Source organism: Myxocyprinus asiaticus, chromosome 13 (genome assembly GCF_019703515.2).
Source record: "Myxocyprinus asiaticus isolate MX2 ecotype Aquarium Trade chromosome 13, UBuf_Myxa_2, whole genome shotgun sequence".
Classification (NCBI taxonomy): domain Eukaryota; kingdom Metazoa; phylum Chordata; class Actinopteri; order Cypriniformes; family Catostomidae; genus Myxocyprinus; species Myxocyprinus asiaticus.
In genome coordinates, this window is record NC_059356.1 from 16,817,592 (window position 1) to 16,844,627 (window position 27,036).

Below are 27,036 nucleotides of genomic sequence, written 5' to 3' on the forward strand. Positions count from 1 at the left end.
GAATTCTGGTGATAATGGCGACAGAGGTTCTTTTATTCTGACCTCTTCTCTAGCAACTTTATGTGCCACTGTGAAAGGTGACTAGAGAATCAACACAATTTGTCACTATAACATTCATATACCATTTGTAGTAGATGAATGAGTCTTTAGGGACTCTTTAGCAACAGCTGCAGATGGGACACTACAGCAACCAAAGTAAACTGATCAAATGCTGTAGCCAAGAAACACAAAAATCATGAAGTAATAATATAGAGGATGATGGAACGAGGCATTCAATCACCCAAGTACGAATTGTTTTTTAAAATAAGAAGAGAAGGGTTACTTTTAGTGTCTAATGATGACCTACTGTCAAAGAAAGAATTTTCACTCTTGTAGGATGTCAATAAATTAAAAAACCTAGATATTATTATTAATATATCTTTTTATATATATATATATATATATATATATTTTTTTATTCAAAGTCTATTCTAATTAACAGTGGGTAAGAAACTTAAGATATGAGTTTTAAGTAGATACTTTAGGCTACTTACTGTGCTCGCTTCACATTTTTTCTTGGAAAACATTTACTGACCTAATCCGTCACATAGTTTCGACTACGGTAAAGTTGTGATTCTCCATAGTATACGCTTACAGTACCATTTCAGGAAGTAGTGAGTTAAAGTTGCACATGCACAATAGAATGCCTAAGCTGACCCATCCGCATCTGTTGCTTAAAGTCCCCTATTAGTGGGCCCACACGGAACCTGTGGCTGTAGAATAATTCACAAAGTTCTACACATTACCAGTTTCACATATTCATTATTTTTGGCTAATTTTATTATGATTCAGCTACAGATAAGAGTGTAGTACTCTGAGCTCCCTTTAATACGTTTTATCCATTCGATCCAGTTCATATCCATTTAACAGAATTCTGCAGATTTTCTCCCAAATATTAGAACAGAAAATATGAAATAAAAGTTTGCAGATTTTGTCTGGGCTTAGCTATCTGGCACAGTAATGTAATGTAATGGTTAGATGGCACACTACACTGACATCTAACAAATGACTTTCATCCCTTGCCCTATACAGCAGATATATTTCTACTTGTGTCTCCAGTGGTTGGACCATGCTGTTACAGCTATGTTCTATCTGCATGTGCAAAAAGAGGCTTCAGTATGGTGGGACTTCAAAGGGTGCAGATCTCCAAAAAACAAATTAAATCTCTGGGTCTTACAACCAAGCAGGTGAATAAACCCAACAGTGAGCCTGTACAAGTACAGAGATACATTGAAACTGATAGTGGGACACTACCATGACATTGATACTGATTGCGTTTGTCTGGAAACTCTGTCTGTTTGCATTAGGTTGCAGTATTCTGTCAGGCTTCCACAGTCTATCTGGATGGAGAACATGTTGAGCTGTCCTCTCATTGCCTGGTGCTGCTGATGAGGAGTGAAAGCGCAGTGCAGCACTGTTCCAGACTGTCTATAGGTACAGTTCTCAGCCTTAATGTATAGCGCATAACATGCTAGTCATTTAATGCAAAGCTATATAGAGGTGCTATAACATTTTTATTGTAAAGTGCCCTGTTTCTTTGTCCGATGAAGGTTTGATGAACGAGCTTGCTGCTCAAGGCTTTATGGGATCGATTCGTGCAAGACTCGCAGATGACTTGATTCTGGTTCCACATCTTTGCTTTCACACTTTGCCCTACTCTAAAAATCTACTCAAAATACTAGGTACATACATTCAAGTTTTCATACTGTGCCCAGTTCACCACCTTAGGGGGCCGTTAACACAGAACCTGTTTTTGTGTCTGTCTGTGCTATTTTTCAATGTAAACATGCCCTAGACAGACATATTTTACCATTGCATCACATCTTGCTGTTTTTTGGTCATAGAAGGAAACCATTGGGCTGGGAAAGTCTCATGCAGGTTTCACATATCCTCCGTGAACGGGACGTGAGCGAGACGTGAGCGGGATGTGTGCTGCGCGGGTGGGTTGGACATTCACATTGGCTGCGCCTCTTCTGTGAGACACAGCTGCGGCTCTGCACAGAAAATAGTTATCTCTGTACTCCTACCAAACATTTTCTTTAATAAGGCCATATTGTAATTTATTTTGAGAGGGGGTAATTAATAAATATAACAAATTTGGTCTTCATGAAATCGTTTGTGATCAATCGTAAATGATAAATAATTTACAGATAGACCCCTGCCATAACCCACACAGTATTGGGTCCTTAATCATCTGCATTTAGTCAGAGAACAAAAACTGTGTTCCTGCGTTTAGAGTTTACATCCAGCCCGACAGCCCATAAATAGTTAAATAAGTAAAAACATTCAAATAATGCCATTTTTTTGTTAAAACACCTGACAAAACCGTGTTAGGTAGACTATATTGCACGACATGAAGGCACAACAGCCATTACAGTAAATTAAAACATTAGCTTACCATCTATACAAATCTGCTGAAGCTACCGTCTCCCACGCCTTTTCCTTAGCTAATAAATCATTGTATAATAAATGCTGAGGGTTGTACAGCACTTTGCAATTCTCAACCATGCAAATCGGAATGATGTAAATTGTTGCTTCAACAAAAGCAGTCGTGCATTTGTTTGTTTATCAGCGAACATGGTCGTGATTGGTTAATGTTGTAAAGCCCATAGCCTACTATATCCCTATATATATATACATAAACAGGCAAAAGCAATTCAGTTTATTTATTCATTCTTTTATTTAGTTAATTTGTGTTTGTTTGTTTGCAGATTGTAGTGTATTGTAGGCTCTGCTGAAATATTTTCAATTGCTTTTGGTTATTTTCTAAAATCTCCTGATTAGTTTTGATTTTCTACACCCAGAGCCGCTGAGTCCAGCGTGAGCCGTGCAGCAAAATTAGGCTCAACACAAAACTATCCGCTCGCTGCCGCGTCTGGGATGTGTCACCTCGTGACTCACGCTTGCAATGTGAAGGGTGTAATCTGTTAATATGGGTGCCGAAACTAAAGCGTGCTGCTCACGTCTTGCTCACGGAGGATATTTTCTGTTATTAAGTTTAGGGTTAAGGTTAGGTATAGAGTTTTTGTGTGTATCCAAATAAATCCAGTGTATGAATGTCACATGACTCTCGCGAGACATTTCCCAGCCGATGATTCGCTTCTAGACATGACCCTGTGTTTTTTAGATGCTGTCAGGTGAAAAAGAACGTCAACTTTTAACATTAAAAATTTTTCTCGAGATGCCTATGTTCTGTTCTGTTCATTGCATCTAGCTTTTTAGCGCAAGAACAAGCTCTGTCTGAATGGCCACAAAGGCAATAGGTTTGACAATGATATAATGTCCTACAGGTGGGCTCATGTGGACAATGCCAGATTTCAGCCACGTGATCTTGTCAAAACACAGGTATCTCTCTTGTCCAGACATCGAGCAGGTTGTGATTCTCACTCTGACTGGTCAGAACATTGTGGAGAAAGAGATGGGCCTGCTTCGTAAAGTTCTCAGGGGAGATACAGCAGGTACACCTTTAACTACACCAGTAGCTGAACTTATACCATCACAATTTTACCTATGGACTTTATCTGTTTGACCGAATCTCTTCAAAGTAATGTTCAGAATATGGCTCCCAAATCAAACTTTATCTTTCACAAACAGGACAAGAGGAATTTGAGTTGCTGGCATTGAAGTGGATGCCAAAGTTGTCTCGGTGGCAGGCACAAGAGTTGAGTCCTTTTGAGGTTGGGGAAAGAGAGTGGCAGAGTAGTGTGCTCAGCCTGATGTCGACCCCTGCCCTGGTCTTTGTTCTGAGGAGGGTGAGGGCATTCATCACTCTACGCAGAATATTATCACAAAGTGACCCAGGAAACATGTGCGTACTGATGTCCCCCACTCCAGAGACTGCTTTCAGACAGGCCTGCCTCTTTTTTTCTGAGGCAGAATTGGTCCCAGGTGGGGATTCAAATAGACAATACCAGTTTTGGATATTTTGCAGTTGAGTTGAAACCTAATTTCCATTTTTCTTTAGATCACAGCAGTCGTCCATCATTGAAATTCCTAGCACCGCCTTACACTGACACTCCTGGTACAGAACTAAGCCAAAATATCTTGCATTTCTTATGTGCTTCACTCTGATATCTAACTAACAATCTTTGACACCCCTCAGGTCTGAGAAGTCAGTCGCTTTACAGTTACATGACAGAGGGTAAGTGTCTTCTTCTCGGAACATGTCCTTTTCAGAACTGTCCTTCAAGGCTTTTTCTCTTAACTTCCTCCCTTTGTACTCTATAGGCCCAGAGCCCATTTTGACTCTGGCGCTGTTTAAACCTGGAGCTTGGAGACACTGCTTTGGTAAAATTCTCAGCATGATCAAACAAAATGGCTTCACTCTAGTGGGCTTGCGCATACTTCTACTGGACTCAAACATGGCTCAAGCACTGATACTTCCACCAGAGCAACAGGTCTCACTTATTTTTTCTAGAACAAAGTATCTTTAAAAGTGCAAATAACCACATTTCTATTCTACATTTATTCTACATGTGTACTTGAGCTAATCACCAGCAGCACTGCCCCTCTACTAAAACTACAGCGTGGAACACACAGCATGTACAGTATAGTCTGATTCCTGAACGTATGACTATAATGAGCTGGTTCTTTTGAATCTTTGACATGCAACATATCACACTACCAGTAGTCTGATTCCCGAACAAACAAATCTTATGAGCCGGTCTTTTGAATCTTCAGCCTTACCAGTGTAGTGCTGTTCCCGAATGAATGACTCTCGAATGAATGGTTCTTTTAAATCTACAGCGGTAAACAGCACAACCAATGTTATGAGGTTTTAGAACGAATGACACTTTTGAGCCGTTTCTTTTTAGTGGATCTGACTACCATCATGTCCAGCTCGAAATGAACCAAAACCTGTCACTGTGTTTTTTAATGTTTGAGGCTTACTTAAATCGGGCAGTAGTTACTGGTATTCATATTTCAATGTGTGGATAAAGATAGGCCTAAATATTACTGGTTTTGTTTTATAAAAATAAAATATGCTAGCACATTTTTGTTTTATGTAATATATAGAAGGGCTGGTGAATTTTACACATTAATGTTTTAAACGTAAAAAGACATTAATACAATTAATGCAGTATCCGTATTTTTTTGTTTCGTTTTTTACTTCCTGATGCTCCACGCAATAGGAGACAGGTGTCTCGAGTTGTTCCTGGTAGGCTACTCAGCCTTACAGGCTCAGATTAAGGTGGTGACGGGGTTAGAGCATCTGCTGTCTGCCAAGAACACACCCAGGCACCTCTGTACCATGTGCAAAATTTCACTAAGGTTTTTCCCCACTTTCTGTGGCTAAAATTGGCATACAGTATATACATTTTCAGGAGGAACAAGCTTGCCTCAACTGTACATCCTAGCACAAAACTGATTGTGTGGAGCAGTGCATGCTTATTCATTATACGCAATGCATTTCCCAGGCATAATACACATGGGAGCTGATTTACTGTACAGAGGATAGAGACTTCACCCACATGTGGTGAACCAGCCATGCGAGAGAAACGGGCAAGCTTCCGTATCTCTTGGAATCACCAGAAAACGCACTTTCGCGAGAGACCCAGCATGTGCGCAATAGAAACTGAGAAGGACCTGGCCGTTCAGCAAGCTGCATACCTGTAGAGACTGAACGGCAGCCAGAGAAAATAAGAGTTTGAACATTTTTAAACTTCAGTAAATTAAGCTTCAGCATTCAATATGTTTTATATCTGTATGCATTGTGTCTAAAAATGCATTGGCAATGTACACTTAAGTTTCTCTTGCCAATAATGTTTGATTTGAATTGAATCTGTCCACTTGATCCTATTATTAAAAAAAGACCACTGTAAAACACCAGAAGATTTTGCCAAAATTGTAATTACATGTCCACCAATTTTATAGTACGCATACATATGCTTGTATCAGACATTAATACCTGTAAAATTAAATTGGTAAAATTAAATTGGTCAAGATCCACTCCTAAAAGATCCATCAAATAATTCTGCATGATTTTAAATCATATTTTAAATTAAATTAAACTGTATATTGGTAATATGTTCTTGTATAATATTGATGGGCTAACATAGAGCACAGCATGATGCTTGAAGCTTCTAATCAAAGCAGTGGTCATAAACGCAACAGTTTGGGTAGAGAAGGTCATAAACCATAAAAAAATAATAATAAAAAAAATGAACCCAGTGGTTCAAAAACATCCAAAATAAAATTTAACAAGACAAATTCTACAAAATATTATTTACTTTTTTTAGTTTCATGTATGCAGAACATGACATCTAAGTATTCATCTCTATTTTATTTTTGGGAGATTTATGTGAAACTATGTTTTGTCTGATGTACTGTATGTCCAGAATCCAACTAAAAGGGTGCTGGTGATGAAATACTTGAGATCTGGCTTCTCATTGGCTCTGTGCTTACTGAGAGTAAATGCAGTTAAGAGGCTGTTGGAGCTGATGGGTCCTGAGGATCCTGTTGCAGCCTGCAATGAAGATCAGACCCCATGGTGGTCCCACTTTTGCTCTGACAAACTGCATAGTGGCATCTATGGTCAGCAATCCAAGAATAATAATAATCACCAGTGCACTGTAGAAAATCTCTGGTCAAAGCCTACTGATACCATTTGTTTCTTGTGTTACAGGATCACTGTCGTATCGAAAGGCAGTAGAGGACATAAAACTGATATTTCCAGAGGGTTTGTGCTGCACAGAAACATCAATGATGAGACACGAGCAGGTATTGTAGCTCGTGTTACTTGATCTTAAAGGAATTCTGGGTTCAGTGCAAATTAAGCTCATTCGACAGAATGTATGCCATAATGTTGAAATATTTTTATATGTCTGTCTTGTTATTTTCTTATAACTTTACACAGAGATGGCTAGTAAGAGATATTATCACACTAAAATCATGTTAACATGAACATTGTTTACATCTCGTGTCCATAGTTTTGAGTTTTTTGTTTTGGGATTGGCCCCATTCACTTTCACTGGAAATGCCTCGCTGTAACCCATATCTTTTTTAAAGAAAAGAAGGGACAAGTTGACATTAAATTTGTGGTTATCAACATTATGCCACAAATGCTGTCGATTGAGCTCAACTTGTATTTAAATTCCTTTAAAAGTATATAGTTACTTTATTTTTCAAGCTAAGCATCTTTTCTCTCTTATTTCAGATTTGCTGTTTGTGTTCAGATCCTGAGGCTAGTTCGGAACGTGAACTATCGGACACCCTCCGAACTGCTGTCAAGGACAAATTTCACTCAGAATCAGGTTTCAGTCAAGGCAAGGCATTCTACCACTTCCTCACCCAACTATTTGCACATCAGAACACAGAGCCAATGAAACAACATAAATCAAAACTTGATGTTTAATTAGCTGCAACCGACCTTTGAAATGAGAGCAGGAACCGTTGTTATTTATTTTGTGTTTTGGTGCAGCAGGGCCTTTAGTCTCCAGCAATCTGTGCCAGACCACCTGCCTGCTGATACCTTCCAACCTCATGCAGCAGAGTCAGCCTCCCTTTTACTCAGAGATACTAGAGAGGCTGCTCAGGACAGACTGCCACCTGGTGGCTGGAAGGCTTTGCACTCCAGATGAGAATCAAAGGCGGCACATGTCTGAGCTACTGAGGCCCCCTGCTGATGGAGCATTTCATGTGCGTTGGCTATCTTCACCAGTTACGCCAAACACATTTTAATTAAATGCATAAAACATGTAATGTCTATTTTTGTGTTGCATTCAGGGATCACTTCTATCTGAAGGCCCCTGTCTTATCATTGCTTTGCAAAAAGATAATGCTGTTCCTTGCCTTGATATCCTTCTTGAGAGGTACTAACAAGGCAGACATAATGCTTTGGAGAAGACATTATTAGCCCTTATCATGCATCATATTCAAAACTGTATTCTGCTTTTGTATTGTAGCATTTGTAGGGAGCGACCTGACTTTGAGAGAATTCGGACGAAGCTTCTTTACCCAAACTCTGAAAGTGAGGTAAGAAATGCACAGTAAGCATTCTACATTGGTCTTATTTTTTTTTAACCATTTTCCATAATTCCCCTAAACTTGTTTATGTCTGCAGGCAGAGAAATTGATGTGCTACTTGTTCGACATATCCTGTCCTGACAGTCATCACAGCATAGTTCCACGATAACCAGCAGTTAGTACTCAGTGATGAATATCTACTTTTATACATTTTTATTTCAAAGTAACTGATTATTAACTTCACTGTTCCTAAGTAATATATTAAGTCAAGACTAGCATATTGTGTCTATTAAACAGTTTCTAACTCAACAAAAGAATGAAGAATTGTTCTCTCAATTTTTAATGTAAATGATAAGGAAAAATGAGAACATAAATACAAGAGGCAAATGAGAAAGAACACAACACTTGAGACAAGTTAAAGATCAAAAATTATTTAATTTCCAAGATGATAAAAATAATTCCATGAATTTTGTAAACCATTGCATAACTGCTGTAGTGTAGACAAGTGTTAACAATTTTAAATGATACACTACGAGAAAAAGATTATGCATTATAAATAATACCATCTTAAGTAATTCTAGTGAAAAAAAACCTATCTGGCCTTACACGCCATCAAAACGCACAACTATTCCATAAAGAAGCCTCCATAACTTAAACACATAACTCCCAGTAAATGTTTTAAGGTCTTGTGTTGACAACACATACACAAAGTATTACATTGACAGCAAATTGTATAGTATTTCAACACTAATTAGAATATAAGTAGTTCTATATATGGATGCATACTGTACCAAAATAAGGGATATGTTTCTTTCTCATTTCATTATAATATAAATGTTTTCCTCATTTTGACTTCTCAGCAAATAAATCTGTGAGTTGCAGTTTCCTTTGAAAATTGGACATCTCTCTCTATTCTAGTTCTCCTGTAAAACCCTGAGAAAAATACATCTCATATTTCCATCAAATTGTTACACTAATAAATACACAAACTTGAAAACTGCAATTGTGTTTAACTTATAATTTATTTCTAATGTATCGCAATTTAAAAAACTAATGCTACATCATTATCGATTAACTGTTCTCCATAGTGACCCATATCATATCTAATTTGAATGGTACATTCAATATATTCAGGGATTTATGTCAGATTAATCTTAACATTAATTATAGGGAACAGTGTTTCCTAACTTCTGGCTTTTCCCCCCCCCCTTTTTTTTTATCACTTGTTTTAGCCTCTTATGTACGTTTACTGTTGTAAAAGGTATTTTCCCTGGCTAGTTTGCTAAATTTAACCAGTTACATATGTAATATGTATATACAAGATTGCATAAATCCTTAGGTTCATTAATCACACTACTGATAAAGAACAAAATAAGAAAAGAAAAAAAAATGAACGAAAGAAAATCCACAAGAATTAAAAAAACAAATAATAATAATATGATTATTTCCACTGCAGAGCATTGTGGTAAATTTCCAATACATTAATTTACAAATTGCTAAACAAAAAAGACACTGTCCTCGGTGCTTCTTTAATTGCAGATGCCTGGTCTTTCATAAACCACAATACATTGAATTTAAATGGTCATTTTTGTTAAAGATTACAGTTGGTATTAAATGGCTGATGCAGACAGAGGGGTTAGGTGGGAAACCTTAAAATGCATCAAATGTACATGTAGTCTCTGCTGTGATTAAAATTTATGTGACTAAGACATTACACAAAAATTGCTGTTTGCCATTAATACAGATTTTTATGATACTGAAAATCACTTTTTAGGAAACCAATAATAGAACACACAAAATTAACTGGAAGCCCAAACTTATAATTATAAATGATTATTCTACTGTAATTTAGTCTTACTTCACAATCTGTTTAAATGAGCTGCTAGCCTGCAATTTAAACACATCCTTGGTAGAGAATACAACTGCATTATATCTTAACTGTTGCTCATAACAGACAGTTGTAATCTGTAATGCATCATCATGCTGTTTTTCAAGAGAATTTAATACATATTAAATATATCACTTTTATATTACTCAAAGCCAAAAGTTTAAAGGCATGGCAAAGTAATTAGGTATTATTTTAATACACTGGTAAAGTCAGTAGGAATCTGTTGCAATATTCTCGTGCATTGCGAAACGCAGGTTAAAATGTCAAAAGGCACTAAAATTTGGCTCATTTGTAAGCTTGAATTACCCATTTGTTCAATTCAAATACTTTCAATGTGTTGTAATAAAGGCACAAATTTGTTCTTTTCAAAAATTAACATAGTTAACAGTATTAACAAGCAGCATGACTGTTCAAGTGTCTGACAAGCTTATATTTTCAGAAATCTAACAAAATTAAAACTTAACTAGGCCAAATAAAGTGTGGTTTAAGGCTAGGAAATGAAGATATTTTAACTGTTTTCATAAATGTGACCCACTGTCTGTTTCAGCCATTTCAACTAGCACAAACAAGGGACCCATTTTACATCACAATCAAATATGTTTTACAAAGAAATATTGGACAACCTTTGACACAACAATGGACTTCACTTCAAGATTAAAAAAAAAAAAAGTTAGAAGATTTCTTATTTTATCTCCAAATGCTGAAGAATCACAAATAAACGTACAGAAAAACAAAACACCAGTCAAAAAGAAACTAAAGAAAGCACCTTACGGTCCAATTATACTCTCTAAAATCCTGACAGCATACAAGTAGCGCACAACCACTAATGTTTCAAAACTGATTTGAGAATTGTACAATTAAGTACTATTAGTATAAAAAAAGAAAAAGAAATATATACTTCAAATAAGCACTGATCCATCTGGCCACTTAAAACAATTTACACAAATATTCATTCATTACTAGGACATTCCTTCACTGTGGATTACAGCCAATTCAATACTATGCTTTTCTTTTTACTGAGGAATTAAAGAAAAAAGAACCACAATCTTTATATAAAAAAATGATTATGATTCCATTACGATTTTTTTCTTTTAAATGCACATATTATGTAAATAAGGTACTAGATTTGGTCATTTTTCTACTTCTAACTATTTCCTCAGAATGCTCAAATAAAAATGCAGTTATAAAATTGAGAAGAGAAAAAGAAAAACAGTAAAGGTCTTTGGTAAAAACTACAAAAATGGGCTTTCAGTCCATTAATATTGTCAGCAAAAGCAGTTGGCATAGTTGTCCTGTCAAATTAAACATTGAAAAACTGACATAGTAATTGTACACCACTTCATTTGAACTTTGAAACAAATATAAACTACAATACCACTTTGGTTCATTTGAGTAAAGTCAACATTTGATTTGACCACACTCTTCGTTTCAGACATAAATGTCAAGTGAGATCCCAAACATTCCAACCGCATTTTTTTTGTGAAACAATCCTACGTTATGGTCCGATAACCAAACAAGTGGAATTAATCCCTCAACAAAGCTCTTGAGCACTTGAGTGTTGGAAATATCACAATACCCAGAGCTACTTTGATCCATTACAAATGTTTACACCCTATCTACGCCAACCATCTTATGAAAAAGAACACGGCTTCGCTAATCATCCTAGAAAATATAAGCACATAGACAATGCATTTGAAGCATTGTACAAAAACATTTTTGAATACTTAAGAGCTATCGACTGTGATGACCAACAACTGGAAAGGTCTGCTCAACACAAACACATTTGGCAGTGTGATCTAGAGCTTCAGCTGGTTAACAAAATCTACACACATGCTGTGAATGCTTTTTTAAGACAAATCAGTCCAAATGTCAAGAACATGAGCTACATACAGAACTTGTGGATTTAGATACGAACGTAAGAAGAAAAGCAGAGGGAAATAATATATACACTGTCTGTTCCTCGTGAAGCTGAAATAAAATATGAGGGTCTGGACAATTAGATCCTCAATAACCATCCCTTTTGAAGAAAACTGTTTATCCCAATTTAAAAAAAAACAAAAAAAACTTGCACCTTTGTGTACCTGACAATTTACCGCACATTGCTGTAAATATGAAAGGAACAAGAAAATAAAAGAAAATAAAGGAAAAAAGTTTTCAGATAACACAGTAGCAGGTCATTTCAATTAAATTACCTAAGCACATTACACTGTCGAATTTGGATACGAAAAAACATTGACAATTTCTGTCTGTAAACACTACAGAGCACTATGATTCTAAACATTTCAAAAAACTAAAAATCCACTAAGCCAGTTTAGTTTTTGCAATCAAAGAAATATATATATATATATTTCCTGGTCTGAATATCCCTACATATTTAAATTAAGGACGATTCAACATGTCTAAGGATAATGAAGCTGCACCCAAAAAGCACCATTGTTAATGAAGAAAGAGGGAACGACACTTTAGCTGAATATCAGGCCCAGAAATCTCTGGGAAATACTTAAGTACTGAATGGGCCAATACATGCTCAAATAAAGTACATACGGTGCTACAGAAAAATACGCAATTTGCACAAGCAATGACTACACTTATGGGTTTTGTACTACAATCCTAAGCTCCTCAAAGATGCTTCAAATATTTTAAGGCAAGGCACTTAAAAGGGAGTGGCCCAGAATCAGATATCTTCTAACATCTGAAAGCTGAAGTCAAAACAAACAAAAAATACTGTGTCACTGAAGACATCAGAACACATGTGCTCATCTAACAACTACATAATGTCTACCTAAAGAGTCACTATAAGACAGAGAAACCAATTTACTAAATGCTTTAGCATACAGTATGTGCCTTACTGAAATTACAGCTGCTGCTTATGCCTAAAATGCATTTAAAGTTTGCACTTATTTGATTGAAAAATTTAAGTAACAATGAAAGTAGTAACTACTATTTAGTACTATTTTATATGAAAACTAACAAGATATATACAATATACCATGATTTAACAGTAAGAAAAATGAAATATTCTATTATGTTTCACAGTACACACAAAAGCTTCATACTTTAGCGTATTTGGGAAAAATATAAATCTAAGAAAATAAAAATAACCAAAAGCTACAAAGCAGCTTAAAGCAAACATTTCTAAAATACCCTCAAGATAAATTTTTCCAAGTCAACAAAGTGCTTTTAACAAGAAATGAATCCTCTTCACACATCTAGTAGCAAATATGCAGATGTCTGACCGATTAATTTGTCGCTAACAGTCAAATCAGCGGTAAGGGGAAATTGTTTAATGCTTTATGAAAATGGATATTCTAGCTTGTACAAAACGGGTATTGCATTTAAGTTCTTGATTTGTATCAGTCAAACACCACTTATTAAATTCTGATAAAACTAATCAATTTAATCACTATATGAAATACTGAAACACAAAAAAATGCTATTTAGAAACGGTAAGCATTAGTAGGTAATGTATTAGTAGTTCTTCAAAGGGCTAGACCATTCAATAGTACCTTGAATTGCCACACATCACCACTTCAATATTTTTGTCTTACAGTAAGGACATTCCATTTTACCAGACGCACAGTTCTGACAAAGTAAATAATGTTGGCAAGGCTGCAGGACAATGGAACGATCATGCTTTTGGCAAACTATACATTTCTTTGACTGAAGCTGATATATTACCTGTGTTGAGAAAAAGAAGAGTTAACATCAGTCACACGCTTTACAGAAGTCAGGACCATTGCAATGCAGTGCGTCATGCATGACTGACTGACACGTTGCCTACTCTTCCCCCGTAAGCCATGAAATCACCACACTTACATCTATGTGATGAGAAGAGTACGACAGTCTAATTAGAGTGTGTGTAAATGTGACATGGTGACGTATATGTGTGCTGGGACCTGGTCCTTCTTACCCCATCTATGAGGTCTAGGTCAGAGCGCAGCTGGCTCTGGATGGAGCGGAGCTTTGGCAGGGGGAGCTGGTCCAGCTTTCCGTAGCTGCGCAGAAGAGGCGTGTTGGGGGAGCGACACAAAATGTCAAAGTCTCCCTGCAGTTCCTTCAGCTTACGCTCAGTGTCCTCCCGCTTCTGTTCCGCCAGCTGCCGCTCCGCCTCTGCCGATTTTGCTTGCTCTTTTGCTTCGTGAGCGTCTTTCTGCCACGCTTCACAGGCCTTCGAGAAATGGTAAGCAGAAGAGCATTTTAATAAGATAAAATAATAAACCTCTCATCAAAATGTATTCTAAACCTTGTGAGCTTTTCCTGATTGTTTTGTTTTCGAGCTGCAAATCAAAAGGACAATAGCTTTGAGTATCACTGTAGCATTAATAAGTAAATTAACAGCCGGCAACTAAAAATGAATCACTTTAATTGAGGTGCGGAGAGGTTTCCAATGAAAGGTTTATACACTAATCAGTCACAACATTAAAACCACCTGCTTAATATTGTGTAGGTCCCCCTCGTGCCGCCAAAACAGCGCCAACCTGCATCTCAGAATAGCATTCTGAGTTGATATTCTTCTCAACACATTTGCTCAGAGCGGTTATCTGAGTTACTGTAGACAGTTCAAACCAATCTGGCCATTCTCTGTTGAACTCTCTCATCAACAAGATGTTTCCATTCACAGAACTGCTGCTCAATGGATGTTTTTTGTTTTTGGCACCTTTCGGAGTAAATTCTAGAGACTGTTTGCATGAAAATCCCAGGAGATCAGCAGTTACAAAAATACTCAAACCAGCCTGTCTGGCACCAACAATCATCCATGAGATTATCTAATCAGCCAATCGTGTGGCAGCAGTGCAGTCCATAAAATCATACAGATATGGGTCAGGAACTTCAGTTAATGTTCACATCAACCATCAGAATGTGGAAAAAATCTGATCTCCGTGATTTCAAGCGTGGCATGATTGTTGGTGCCAGATGGGCTGGTTTGCTACTTCTATAACTGCTGATCTCCTGGGATTTTCACGCACAACAATCTCTACAATTTACTCTGAATGGTGCCAAAACAAAACAAAAAACATCCAGTGAGCGGCAGCTCTGTGGACAGAAATGTCTTGTTGATGAGAGAGGTCAACAGAGAATGGCCAGACTGGTTTAAACTGACAAAGTCTACGGTAACTCAGATAACCGCTCTGTACAATTGTGGTGAGAAGAATATAATCTCAGAATGCTATTCTGAGATGCGGGTTGGCGCTGTTTTGGCGGCACGAGGGGGACCTACACAATATTAGGCAAGTGGTTTAAATGTTGTGGCTGATCGGTATATAACTCTGTAAACTAAATGGCTCCCACTTTCTAAGAAACAACCTAAGTGAACACAAGATATACAAACTAAATGGCTGCTTGCAAGCTGCTTGTTTGTAAGCACCACTAAAGCACTCATGTTGGCTAGAATCTTGACCATGAGACCAATAAATAAGAATAACAAAGAAAAACTAGCATGTCTGACCTGTTTGACCTGGTGCCAGGCATCCTCCCATTGCTTTATCTTGCGCTTGGCCTCATCCAGTTCTCGGAGGAGCCGTCCGATGTCTGCACTGCTGGAGCTGACCGTGCTGGAAGTAAGGCTGCTGAACACTGGAGAAGGGCTGGGAGAGAAGCTGCCACTCATAAAGTCCCATATACTCCCTGCTCCACCATTCAAACCTGAAACCGAACATTTAACAAATGTAACTTAAATACAACTATTTCATGTGATTGTGACTGTAATTAATAGTCAAGTTTAGAAAGTAATAGTCTGATCTTCAGATAGCAAACCCACTGACCACCCACAAACCATCTGATGCATGTTGCACAGAGAAATGTTCTGAACTGATTGGTTGGCTGCTACCCAACTTCAAGGAGTTTGGGTGCACAGGTTTTTGCCAGAGATGCCAAGTTCTTAATCAGTCCGCCAATCAACAAGCTTACAGGTTTGACCAGCTTGCTGCAATGAGTGCTTCTTGAGTTAATACCATAATTTCTTTTTTTAAATATATTCAAGATTTTTGTGTAAACGAGATATGCATTCAACACAGTTTTTTATGTCCAATTAATAGTCTGTATTCAGTACTTTAGGACAGGAGAAATTCTGACAACAAATCAACAAATTAAATTTTCCACTAATTGGGTGATTCTCACAAAACTGTAAAGAAAATGTCCTGGTCCTTTTTTTACTTAAAATCAAATTACATTTTGCACAGACAATGAAGCCTATTTTTAGGACTATTAAGATTTTTTACATTGTGAATTTATATTCGTTTTCACCCCCAAATTTTCAATACCGCAATGCAAAACTTTTTATATATTATTTAAATTATTTATAAGGCTGTTGATTTAACGCGTAAATTCAGTGTGACTAACTACAATATATAAAAAAATAACACGTTAAAAATAAACGCAATCAATCATGCTCCTGGACTGTAAAAAGGAATATGCATACCGTCTGAGCAATTCAAGCTTGAATTACCACCTTCATGTTTTCAGCAGGGGGCAGTAGGTGAAACACCAGCTGTACAGCCGTACAGCTATAGAGGCAACAAAACACACTTAAATGCTGCAGACAGCACAAGATGAGAATTCATTCTTGTGTTCAAACACAGCTGGATGGAGCGCAACTCCGAATGCAGGGGTCTCGAGATGTGTTTTTCTAAGTTTCAAACTACATTAAACTTGACACAGCATCCTAAAACGCTGTGTTTGACGCAACACAATTAAAATGAGATGCTCCTTCGTCTGACTGATGCATGTGTACATAGACGCATCCTTAGAAAAACCCTTATAAGTCTACCTCAGACAGATAGACGAATTCAGTTGCAAAATGGATTGCTTTGGACTGGAGACCAATGATAGGCTTAGTAAGGGATAATGTGCAGTCAGCTGGTTGTTATCGCAAAATAAACCCCGACAGGGTGATCAGGATCCCGATGTGAAGCGGAGGGGTCTTGTATCACCCTGAAGGGGTTTATTTTGCTATAAAAACTGACTGACTACATTATTCTGCTTATTACATGGCTACTAACCAAATACATAAATACATGGACATAAAATATTGATTTGATTGAGTTGAAATTATGTAATTGAGAGGATAAATAAATCTCTGAACAGCTGTAGTGCGCATGTGTTTGGGGGTGAGAGAAATAAACTGAGAGAGATCGCATGTGTTATTACCTTTGTTTGTCGCGGATCTTGACAGCAGTAACATCGCTTTAAATTGCCAAGACGCAAGTTTAAGTATACTTCTCAGCAGCAGGAAATGCGACCATTCTTTTATATTGCTTTTCCATTGCTAAACAACTGCTTACATCCCAACTGACATGACATGCGCTGACATGAAGGTTGTTTGTTGCTTGCGAGTGTGTATGTGTGTGTGAGAGCGAAAGAGAGGGAGAGGGTGAGCGCGAGAGTGCTTTCCACAGATATTAAAACTTATTTCAGATCATATAAAACTGTTGTATTGATCAAGTAGCAGGGGTGTTTACATCAAGGCTCTGTTTACATGTTTTCCATCAAGGGTCGCAACTCGATGTATGTGCCTATGCATGTGTGTCAGTGTGTGTGGGTGTAGGTGAGAGTGCAAGGGCGCTTTTAAATAGAAGTTGAAATAAATGTAGAATATTATAGACATTGTTTGTCATTCTTAATCGATTTACTTAGCCAAAGATACACTGTGGACCAGATTTTATTATGCTGACAGTCAAAAGTCTGTACTTGTGATGTCTAATACTTTTGTATAATACTTTTTAGTATTCTTCACAGGGTGAATGTGGAAATTTTCAAACCTTACCTAAAGAGTTCTGTGAAGATGTGGGCGTTCCCAGGCGGCCGTGCTCAGTTTTAACAGGTGGCACCTGTGGCTGGCTCTGCTGGGAGGTCATTCCAGTGAGAAGAGACTGGGACAGGGACTGAGACAGAGAGCTGAGCGGGGAGGCAGAGAGAGAGGAGGAGGAATGCAGAGAGGAAGACCGAGCCAGCGAGCCAGGAATATTGACAGGAGCAGAGCCTCCTAATAACCTCTGACCTATATAAAAAAAAAAAAATTTTTTTAAAAAAGAGAGTTTAATCATTACCTGTGTCTAATAGCAAGTACAAGCCAGAAAACATCTAAAATATTTTCTTACTTGTTAAGCCAAAGCCATTGTTGTCTTGGTCCTCTAGCTCTTTGTCGAGGGAGGCAACGTTGATGTCACTAAAATTTAAGTCAAGTGCAGATCCTAAGAGCAAGAAGAGTACAGTGTCCATTTTAATGTCTTGGTAAACTATTTTATTGGCAAGAAATGTATATTTGTGAGTGCAATCTCTAGAAAATTGTTTAAAATCCTAATCCAGTACTTACAAATGATTACAAAAGTCATGGAAATGTACTGGTATTGATAAAAGGGTGTAAGCTTGTAAGTTGCAAGGTTCCCACACCCCTTTATCAATACCAGTACATTTCCATGACTTTTGTAATCATTTGTAAGTACTGGATTAGGATTTTAAACAATTTTCTAGAGATTGCACTCACAAATATACATTTCTTGCCAATAAAATAGTTTAAAGATGAGTAAAACTAGAAATGTTTATATTTAATATAACTTCTTAGGATGACCTCTCCAGTACTGTAAATCACAATTTTAAAAATCACTGATCTTTCTAGGTTTTCCATGATCATGGGAACAATGAAGCTAATTCAAAACACAGTATTACATAAAGACCTTTATGAAGTTATTTTAAAGCACCTATAAAAACTTTAAAATGGTAGAGCTGAAAATGCTTGTTAATCCAGTCTTCTGTCCTGTGATATGTGGCTCACTTCAGTTGATATCCAAGTCCACTTGGAGCCTACAATAACTGTATATACATGGTGTTTTTTTTGTTTGTTTTTTTTTTATATATATAAAAAGTCAAATATTTAAAACTTGAATTACCTCAAAGGGAAAGGCAGACATAAAGGTAAAAGCACTTACCATCCACTTAGATCTGTGCTGCTGAGTCATTATCGGCTGCTGTTGCTGTCGGTGGGTTTTTGAGAACTTACTGACTTACGGCTAATGCACTGCCACAAAGACTTACACTTCACAATGCTCTGCATTTATCTGCACTGCCTTATCTGGACACAGTCTGCCACATATATAGCACCCAATACTTTTACCCTAGGATTCTGTTTGTGTGGATAGCTTTATGCTAAATGATTGGTGCAAAGGACAGTGGCACTTACCTATTACTGACTCCACAGTATTGCTGCCTGGATAGAAAGGTGTGGCTTTTGCATTCATTGTTGATAAAGTGGTAGGTGAGGAGCTGTCAGATCCTACACTGGAGGCCAAGCTGGATGTGATGCTTGATGTTATGCTGGATGCTAGTGGGTTCACCACTGAGAACACACCGCTGTGAGCCTGTGAATGGAAGTGGTCAGACAGGACATCTGTGAATTTTGTTTGATTAAATCACTCGAAACACGTGAAGAAAATGTAAGATCTTTTTGCAATTTCAGTTGAGCATCTGTTAAAAACAAGGCTGTCAATTTAACGCAAAAATTCAGTACGATTAATAAAAAAATAAAATAAACAAAAATTACGCAAATAATCATGCCCCCTGACTGTACTTAAATTCTGTAATAAGGATTTACCAACGAAGCAATTCAAGCTTGAAGTACCACTTTCATGTTTTTGTGAGTTGCAGTCAGCGCAACTCCAGCTGTACAGGCAACAAACCAACAGCTGTTCAAAGACAGCTGGATGGAACACAAAAGAATACAGGGGTCTACATGAATTTTTTTCAAGTTTTAAAAAATATATATCTTGACATAGCATCCTAAAAACGTGTAATTTATGGTTCCAAATGCCAAAAATACTGAAACGCTCCCAAGTCAACCATCATTCGATTTTCTCAGCAAATCTTAATATAAGTGGTTAATTTAAATAATCGTCATTAGGGAGAAAATGATTAGTCAATGTTATCGACAACAGCAACAACAAAAAATTGTCTACAAAAATTTTCGTTGTCGAATTGTCATTTGATCTCATTTAACGTAACATGAGATCATATGAAACTAATGATGACGCGCCAGAGGAGCACTGCAGCTCATGCCTGACTGAGGAGAGTAAGAAAACAGCTCACAGTCCAGATGTACTCCAAATTTTCCAAACAGCTTCAGGTGATGTAGATCGCAAAGTATGAGGGAATTATACAAAAATACAAAATAAGTAAATACAGAAGCACTCTCATTGTGAAATAAAGCGGAGCCGCCGTTCCGCTTAAGCAAAACTTGCGTGTCGAGCATCTTTAAAGGGGAAAAACCCCAGTGTTATATCTTTAATGCATCCTTTATTAAAGTTCAAATAATAAGGAAGCAAGTCATGTAAGTAAGTACAAACTCTGAAATTGTAATTTCGTGTGAAGTGACCCGATCTAAGGGGGAAGAGATTGAAACTGCACTCGGCTGATGCACACTCTGGTGTGGGGACGCCTGTCCCTCACGCGCTCTCTTGCTACAGCTAGATTATTACGTTATGCTCGTGACGTATTGAATCATAATATATGTGCCACTGTGTGAAAATCGGTAATACGCAGCTTTATTAAGAAGAAAGTTTGTTTCTTGAGAGTTAAATTTGTGGGTAAATTTGTTTTTGTTTTGGCTTGTTTCCCAATATAAATATCTAAAACTCTTAAAACAACATACATTTACTTAGGAGCTATAATGCAGAAGTAAAAATTGCTATCTGAGAAGGTTGAAAATAATATTAAAAATACAAATATTTTAAAATATCTACAAATCCTTTAAAAAAAAGATGCATTCACCTGAGCAGCAGCATATAAGATATTTAGACTTTGTTTCAGAGAATATATCTTGAATATAAGTACATTTTGTCTTTACTGCACTGGCAGAAGTGAAAAGATACACTTGTATATAAAATACACTTATAATCAAGATACATTCTATGAAAGCAATTCTTACCATTTTATATGTTGCTTCTCAAGTAAATGTATCTTGTTTTAAGGATTTTTAGACAATTTTAAATGGAAAACAAGACAAACACTTGATGATAATAGGATTTTGTGCAGTGAATTTCTTTACTGAATTAAACTTAAGTTGGTTTCTTCCCTCTAATTCAGTGAATGTCATTTAGAGCTATTTTTAAAAGATGATTAAGGGAATAGTCGGTTAAGAGCTAATGATTAATCATTGCAATCGCCCGAATAGTTGAATAATCATTCTAACAATCGTTAGATTAGTCGATTCATTGAAAATAATCATTAGTTGCAGCCCTAATCAGCATTTAATTTAATTACAAATTTTAACCGATTGACAGCCCTAGTTAAAAGCCCTAGTTTTCTTTCAAATATGTCACTATTCTATTCAGAGGTTCCACCAAAAAGTTTCGATAATTTACTGAATTTTTAATGATGCTTTCCATCATTTTGACAGATAAAAAATAAGGTATCTGTTCTACTGCATGTCCCTCCTTTTGAAACTCCTTTTCTTGCAGTAAAGGACACTAAAGTCATTACAGGTGAAGAACGGGAGAAAAAGTTTGAAAGAGTCCCTGCAAAAATAGACCAGGAGAGAGATGCGAATGAGGATTTGTGGAGAAACAAGAGATTCCAAATGTAGTCTGATGAAGTAATTCATAGTCTGGGGGACCAGATCGCAAGACCGCAGTGTCCGTTTTTTATTTCACATTGCAAAAGTAGAATAAAAAGAAGGCAAGAACCTTCAAGACGATACGACTAAAAACAGCTCTTGCCAAAAGTGATTAATGTCTTGCAAAACTTTTGCAAGCCTATTAATGATTTCTTTACAGGGCTATATATTAAATGGATTGTGTTTAGATGGTATGTTAGGCAGGATTCTAATATTGCATGATTCCTTAGAAATAAAGACAGCAATGTTTTCTATGAAATACGGATGATAACTTGGTCTATCACTAAGAACTTTTATGTAATCTACAATCCGTATTTGTAAGGTTGAAGATGCATGAAAATGAACTAGGCTGCTTTACCTGTTTGTCTTGGTCCATTAACTTTTGATTATTTTCTCCAGACTGGCTCTTCAGGTTCTTTGCCTAAAATCAGATAATAAAGTCTATCATGCGACTTGATGTTGGTAGGGCAACCAGGAGTGTTATGTAGGAAGTTGCTACTCTCTCTCAAAAAAAAAAGAAAAAGGTAACACCATTCTGTTAAATTGTTTGAAAACAGTGTAATGTTACAGTCTGCTTCATTTTGATCTTTTAAGATGAACACAATCTGGTCATGTGACTGCTGGGTTTCTTCCTCAGATAACGGCAAGGTTAAAAATGATTATTTCAGGGCTGAGCACGTGCAATTCCAGAACATGAACAATAACCCAAAATGGGTCAGAGAGAATTTTCCGATATACACGTTCATATGGAAGGCATTTCAAATGGCGATGTATTTAATACCTGACTAGACAATGTTACCACACAATGAATCGCACAGATGGAGTGCTTAACACTAAAGAGTAATTGACAACTAAAGAGTAATGATCCTCATTTAGCAACAAAGGACTGAAAAACAAAACAGAAAAGTGGTGGCAAAAAATGAAATAACCTAAGAGCAAAGAAATCAAACTGAAACAGAAAGCTTGCAGTGTGTGTCATGCCTGCAATCCTGCAAGAGTTCCCTTCAGAAAGGGCTTTAAAAAAAAACAAAAACAAAAACGGTCAATGTGTACCTGATCCTCCCGTTCAAAACCCGGAGCTTTGGGATAGTTAGACGTCGGAGACGAAACACTGGACGTGGTGGACTCTGAACATAAGCTACCATTAGTAAAGCATTTTGGCCTGCCGATGGGTCCAATTGGGGACAAAGAACTGTTGCTTCCTGAGCTTGGTGTTACAGTCGGACTATTAGAGCATGACACCTGAAGGAGAAAAGCACAGATGATCTTTATGAGGTGGTTTGGGAGCCAGCCAAATAGAGTTGGTGTTTTCTTTTGTTGATTTAGAAGATCCAAATGTGAAGGAAGAGCTAGAAAGGGTTTTCCTCACAATAACAGGAAAAAATGTGAGCAGACTACTAGCAGAAAGCCATTTTGATTTAATTTAATTCAAGTCAGTATACATTCCTGATTTATCGATCGTGCGATATTGGTTTATTAATTGATTGATCAGAACCTTGAGGTGCTTCCAACACAAACTGCAATAAGCACAAAGGAATGCAAAAGAAACCAATATAAACAAAATGAAACAGTGCAGAAATTAAAAAAAAGCTCTTATGTCACAAATCTGTAAACTGCTTTCAAAATTAGGGGCATTACTACCCATATTTAACAGAACAATCTACATATGGATGAAGATCCCTCTGTAAGACTGATGTTTGGCAGGTGTGTGCAGGTGAAGGAAAACATACGTTTCCTGTTTGGCCGTTGTTATTAGCACTGCTGGTGATGGAATTTGTGTTGCTCCACTCGTTGACTGGACACTCTGGGTATTGCTGAGAGCCCAGACTGGAGTGCGGACCCGACTGCATCACTGTGAGCAACGTACTCATTGCCTCTTCTGTGGAAGGAATTCCTTCAAGACACACACGTACACATGCACAAATACTAATTAGCATTAAATCTACATTTAGCAATAAATAAATTAAATTTAGCAATGCATTAAATTTAGCAATAAATAAAATGTTACAAAACACTTTGACTTTACTATACGTGTTTAATTACTAGAAAAATCACATACAATTTTCTGATCAGTCAGAACTGTTTATATGCTTACTTTCCACATGTGCAAAAGCACAGAATGGCCCCCTTGGACAGTATCCAGTTTGCCTCATGTCATTGCATTTCGTAGATTTGTATATCTTGAAATAGGAAAAACAAGATGTTAAGAGACTGAAAATAATATAAAGGCATATAAAATGAAGGTTAATATAAAATCAAAGTAAAATCAAATTATACAAAGTTAAGCTTTGTAAAGGTATAGCAATCTCACCTCTGGGTGGAACTGCTGTTCAGTGCGCGAGTGGCAGTACTGACAGCTGTCCCCGCTCTCACACTTGGATGGTTCGCCCCATTCATCGCCATGTTTTACACTCGGACATGGTGTCGACCTGTCAGATAATATACAGGGAATAAGCTTTATGTAAAAATATTATTTTAAAATAGACTTACACTGGTGGCCAAAAGATTGGAATAATGTACATATTTTGCTGTTTCGGAAGGAAATTGGTACTTTAATTCACCAAAGTGGTATTCAACTGATCACAAAGTATAGTCAGCACATTACTGATATAAAAAACAGCACCGTCACTATTTGAAAAATTAATTTTTTTAATCAAATCTAGACAGGCCGCATTTCCAGCAGTCATCACTCCAACACCTTATCCTTGAGTAAATTGCTAATTTGGTACTAGAAAATCACTTTTGAAAGATATTTGGTTTGTTAAATGAAGCTTAACATTGTCTTTGTGTTTGTTTTTGAGTTGCCACAGTATGCAATAGACTGACACGTCTTAAGGTCAATATTAGGTCAATAATGGCACAAAAAAAAAAAGAAACGGCTTTCTCTAGAAACTCGTCAGTCAATCATTGTTTTGAAGAATGGAGGTTATACAATGCTTGAAATTGCCAAAAAACTGAAGCTTTCATACAAAGGTATACATTACAGTCTTCAAAGACAAAGGACAACTGGCTCTAACAAGGACAGAAAGAGATGTGGAAGGCCAGATGTACAACCAAACAAGAGGATAATGGTGTGTTCCATTTGTACTCGGAAGTCGGAAATTCCGAGTTCCCAGTAGGAACTTTTAACTGGAATGCCCCCTCAAGTCAGAGTTCCGACTCGGAAACTTGGAGGAACCACAACAACCCCGCCTTCAGAATCCAAAATGGCTGCTCAGCGCATCAACAGTAAGTGAAACAGTAGTAATATATTGTTTATTAGCACTTCTGTTTGTCTGTGTCTCAAACTCAGTGGTGCACACAGTACTATCCAACCTCTATCTGTGGACATGATACTTCTTCCATGATGTTTTTAGGTGGACTTCATATTTATTCTGTAGTTGTTTGTATTCCGAAAGAGCAAACACAACAAAGGTTTGCCTGGACACATCCATCTTGGTTTTCCAACTTGTGTACCGGAACACAGTCAACTCGGGTGTGACATCATTCCCAGCTCCGACATCCGACTTCCGAGGTAAATTGAACGCATCATAAGTACATCAGTGTCTCTAGTTTGAGAAATAGACACCTCACATGTCCTCAGCTGACAGCTTCATTGAATTCTACCCACTCAACACCAGTTTCATGTACAGCAGTAAAGAGAAGACTCAGGGGTGCAGGCCTTATGGGAAGAATTGCAAAGAAAAAGCCACTTTTGAAACAGAAAAACAAAAAGAAAAGGTTAGAGTGGGCAAAGAAACACAGGCATTGGCAACAGATAATTGGAAGAGTGTGTTATGGATCTTAAACCCATTGAGCTTTTGTGGGATCAGCTAGACTGTAAGGTGCGTGAGAAGTGCTACAGGAAGTGGGGGGTGAAATGTCACCTGAGCATCTGGACAAACTGACAGCTAGAATGCCAAGGATCTGCAAAGCTCTCATTGCTGCACATGGAGGATTTTTTTATGAGAACTCTTTGAAGTAGTTTAAGAAGTTCTGAAAAATTTGTAATAGTAATTTTTGACTATACATTGTGATCAGTTGAATGCCACTTTGATACATTTTTCCAAACTTTTGGCCACAAGTGTATGTATTTTTAATTTTCCTTCTCTTTGCCATTTATATGTAACACACTTTGAATTACAATCGTGCATGAAATGTGCAATATAATTAAACTTGACTAAAGAATTTTGCAACACACATACAAGATAATACAGATGCTCAAACAAATTTACACAATGACTGGAAAAAGCACAAGAAAATGCACACTTTTCTTAACAAAAGTAAATATTTCCAAATATAACAGAGCCCTGGTCATCGCTGTTGCTCCCCAGCCTGCCACAGAGTGCAGTTTTCAAACACAACAAAAGTCCTTTTCCAGTTGCCATTAACTCAGCTGGGGGTTGAGTCAGTCAAGTCATGAATTACCTCGATTTACAGCCAGCAAATATGTAAATTAAAGCTAAGGTGTGCAACGTTTTTCAGTGTCAAAATACTTTCTACAATCCCAGCTCAATATGTCAATAAGTCTTATCCAATTTTTGTGAGAGCGCTAATTTTAAGTGCAATTTTCGTGCCAGCACAAAGCGCAAGTGGGCGTGGGTAGGAGTGTTTGCGCTTTCTGTGGGTGTATTGTATGCTAATTAAGTGGTGTAAAGAGCAATTTGCTATTTTCCTGAGAAATAGCTCATTGTTCTAAGTTGTTTCAAAAGTAGGTCTGCTTTCATCGCACAGTCTAAATTCAGATCCTGGATTTGCAGTTTGAAGATTCCACCAGGTAATAAAGTTAATGTCCAAACTCTGAAAATATAGTGGAACATCAAATGATGTCCCTGACGATCAAAGCTGTAGCCGTCTTGTGAAACAAGAGTTTTGTGTTAAACTATCTATAGGTCATGGTTTATTTTTCAATTATTACTATTGTTAACTGTAACTGAATTTTTCCAGTACAACCATGGAAGATGCAGCCAAGAAAAAACACAGATAGCACATTCTCCTGTCGTGGGTATTTAAGTATTTTGGATTGAAAGACTTGCTTGACTGTTGTAGAGATGACAAATTCTCACTGTAGTGTTTACCTCATTCCACAATCCAATGATCTGTCATCAAACGATTGATGATCACTTGTTTGTGATTGTATCATTTTTTTTTTTCTGTATTAACTGAAGTACCTTATTTTGTTGTGGATGTCCCAATGTGGGTACTGGATTTGCACTTTTCAGATAGCTCAATAAAATATTACAATTATATTTTGGTTGCATTTTTGACATTATAAATTAAATTGTGTAAAATAGACACAAAATATCGCAATATCGATCGCAGGCCCTTGAATCGTATCCAATCGAAATCGTATCGTGGTAGACTTTGAGGTGTCGGCAAACATCGGATCGGTGGCTAAGAGAATCGACACAAGATCGCTTTGTGATAAAACTGGCAATTTACACCCCTACTGTCAGTAGGTGAAATTAATAATTTTTTTTTTTGTATTTTTCCCCCCTTTCACCCAGTTTGGAATGCCCAATTCCCAGTGCGCTTTTAAGTCCTCGTGGTCACGTAGTAATTT

The 27,036-nt window shown here is 37.1% G+C and overlaps 2 protein-coding genes across 6 annotated transcripts in view; one reads left to right on the forward strand and one right to left on the reverse strand.

The window, feature by feature from the left end:
• Positions 1-8,285, forward strand: LOC127449956 (dynein axonemal assembly factor 8). The gene is made up of 16 exons (XM_051713611.1): positions 1-77; positions 1,072-1,226; positions 1,347-1,473; positions 1,590-1,721; positions 3,330-3,497; positions 3,634-3,927; positions 4,004-4,060; positions 4,142-4,180; positions 4,267-4,436; positions 6,378-6,573; positions 6,665-6,759; positions 7,196-7,304; positions 7,463-7,677; positions 7,765-7,850; positions 7,944-8,013; positions 8,102-8,285. The coding sequence occupies exons 2-16, from the start codon at positions 1,158-1,160 to the stop codon at positions 8,171-8,173; spliced, it is 1,899 nt and encodes a 632-aa protein (XP_051569571.1). The 5' UTR covers positions 1-77; positions 1,072-1,157; the 3' UTR covers positions 8,174-8,285.
• Positions 8,286-8,419: 134 nt separating this feature from the next.
• Positions 8,420-27,036, reverse strand: part of unkl (unk like zinc finger) — a 31,159-nt gene continuing 12,542 nt past the window's right edge. Inside the window, exons 6-16 of one of the 5 annotated variants that reach the window (XM_051713599.1) lie at positions 23,806-23,923; positions 23,590-23,674; positions 23,225-23,388; positions 22,548-22,736; positions 21,853-21,915; positions 19,068-19,245; positions 17,989-18,081; positions 17,655-17,888; positions 15,339-15,535; positions 13,803-14,060; positions 8,420-13,570 (exon numbers count right to left, since the gene is read on the reverse strand). In XM_051713599.1, coding sequence (XP_051569559.1) covers positions 13,415-13,570; positions 13,803-14,060; positions 15,339-15,535; positions 17,655-17,888; positions 17,989-18,081; positions 19,068-19,245; positions 21,853-21,915; positions 22,548-22,736; positions 23,225-23,388; positions 23,590-23,674; positions 23,806-23,923 — 1,735 coding nt within the window. In that variant the 3' untranslated portion in view covers positions 8,420-13,414. Of the gene's footprint in view, positions 13,711-13,802; positions 14,061-15,338; positions 15,536-17,654; positions 17,889-17,988; positions 18,082-19,067; positions 19,246-21,852; positions 21,916-22,547; positions 22,737-23,224; positions 23,389-23,589; positions 23,675-23,805; positions 23,924-27,036 lie in introns of all 5 variants that reach the window. The other 4 variants (XM_051713601.1, XM_051713600.1, XM_051713602.1 and 1 more) reach the window with 4 other exon arrangements.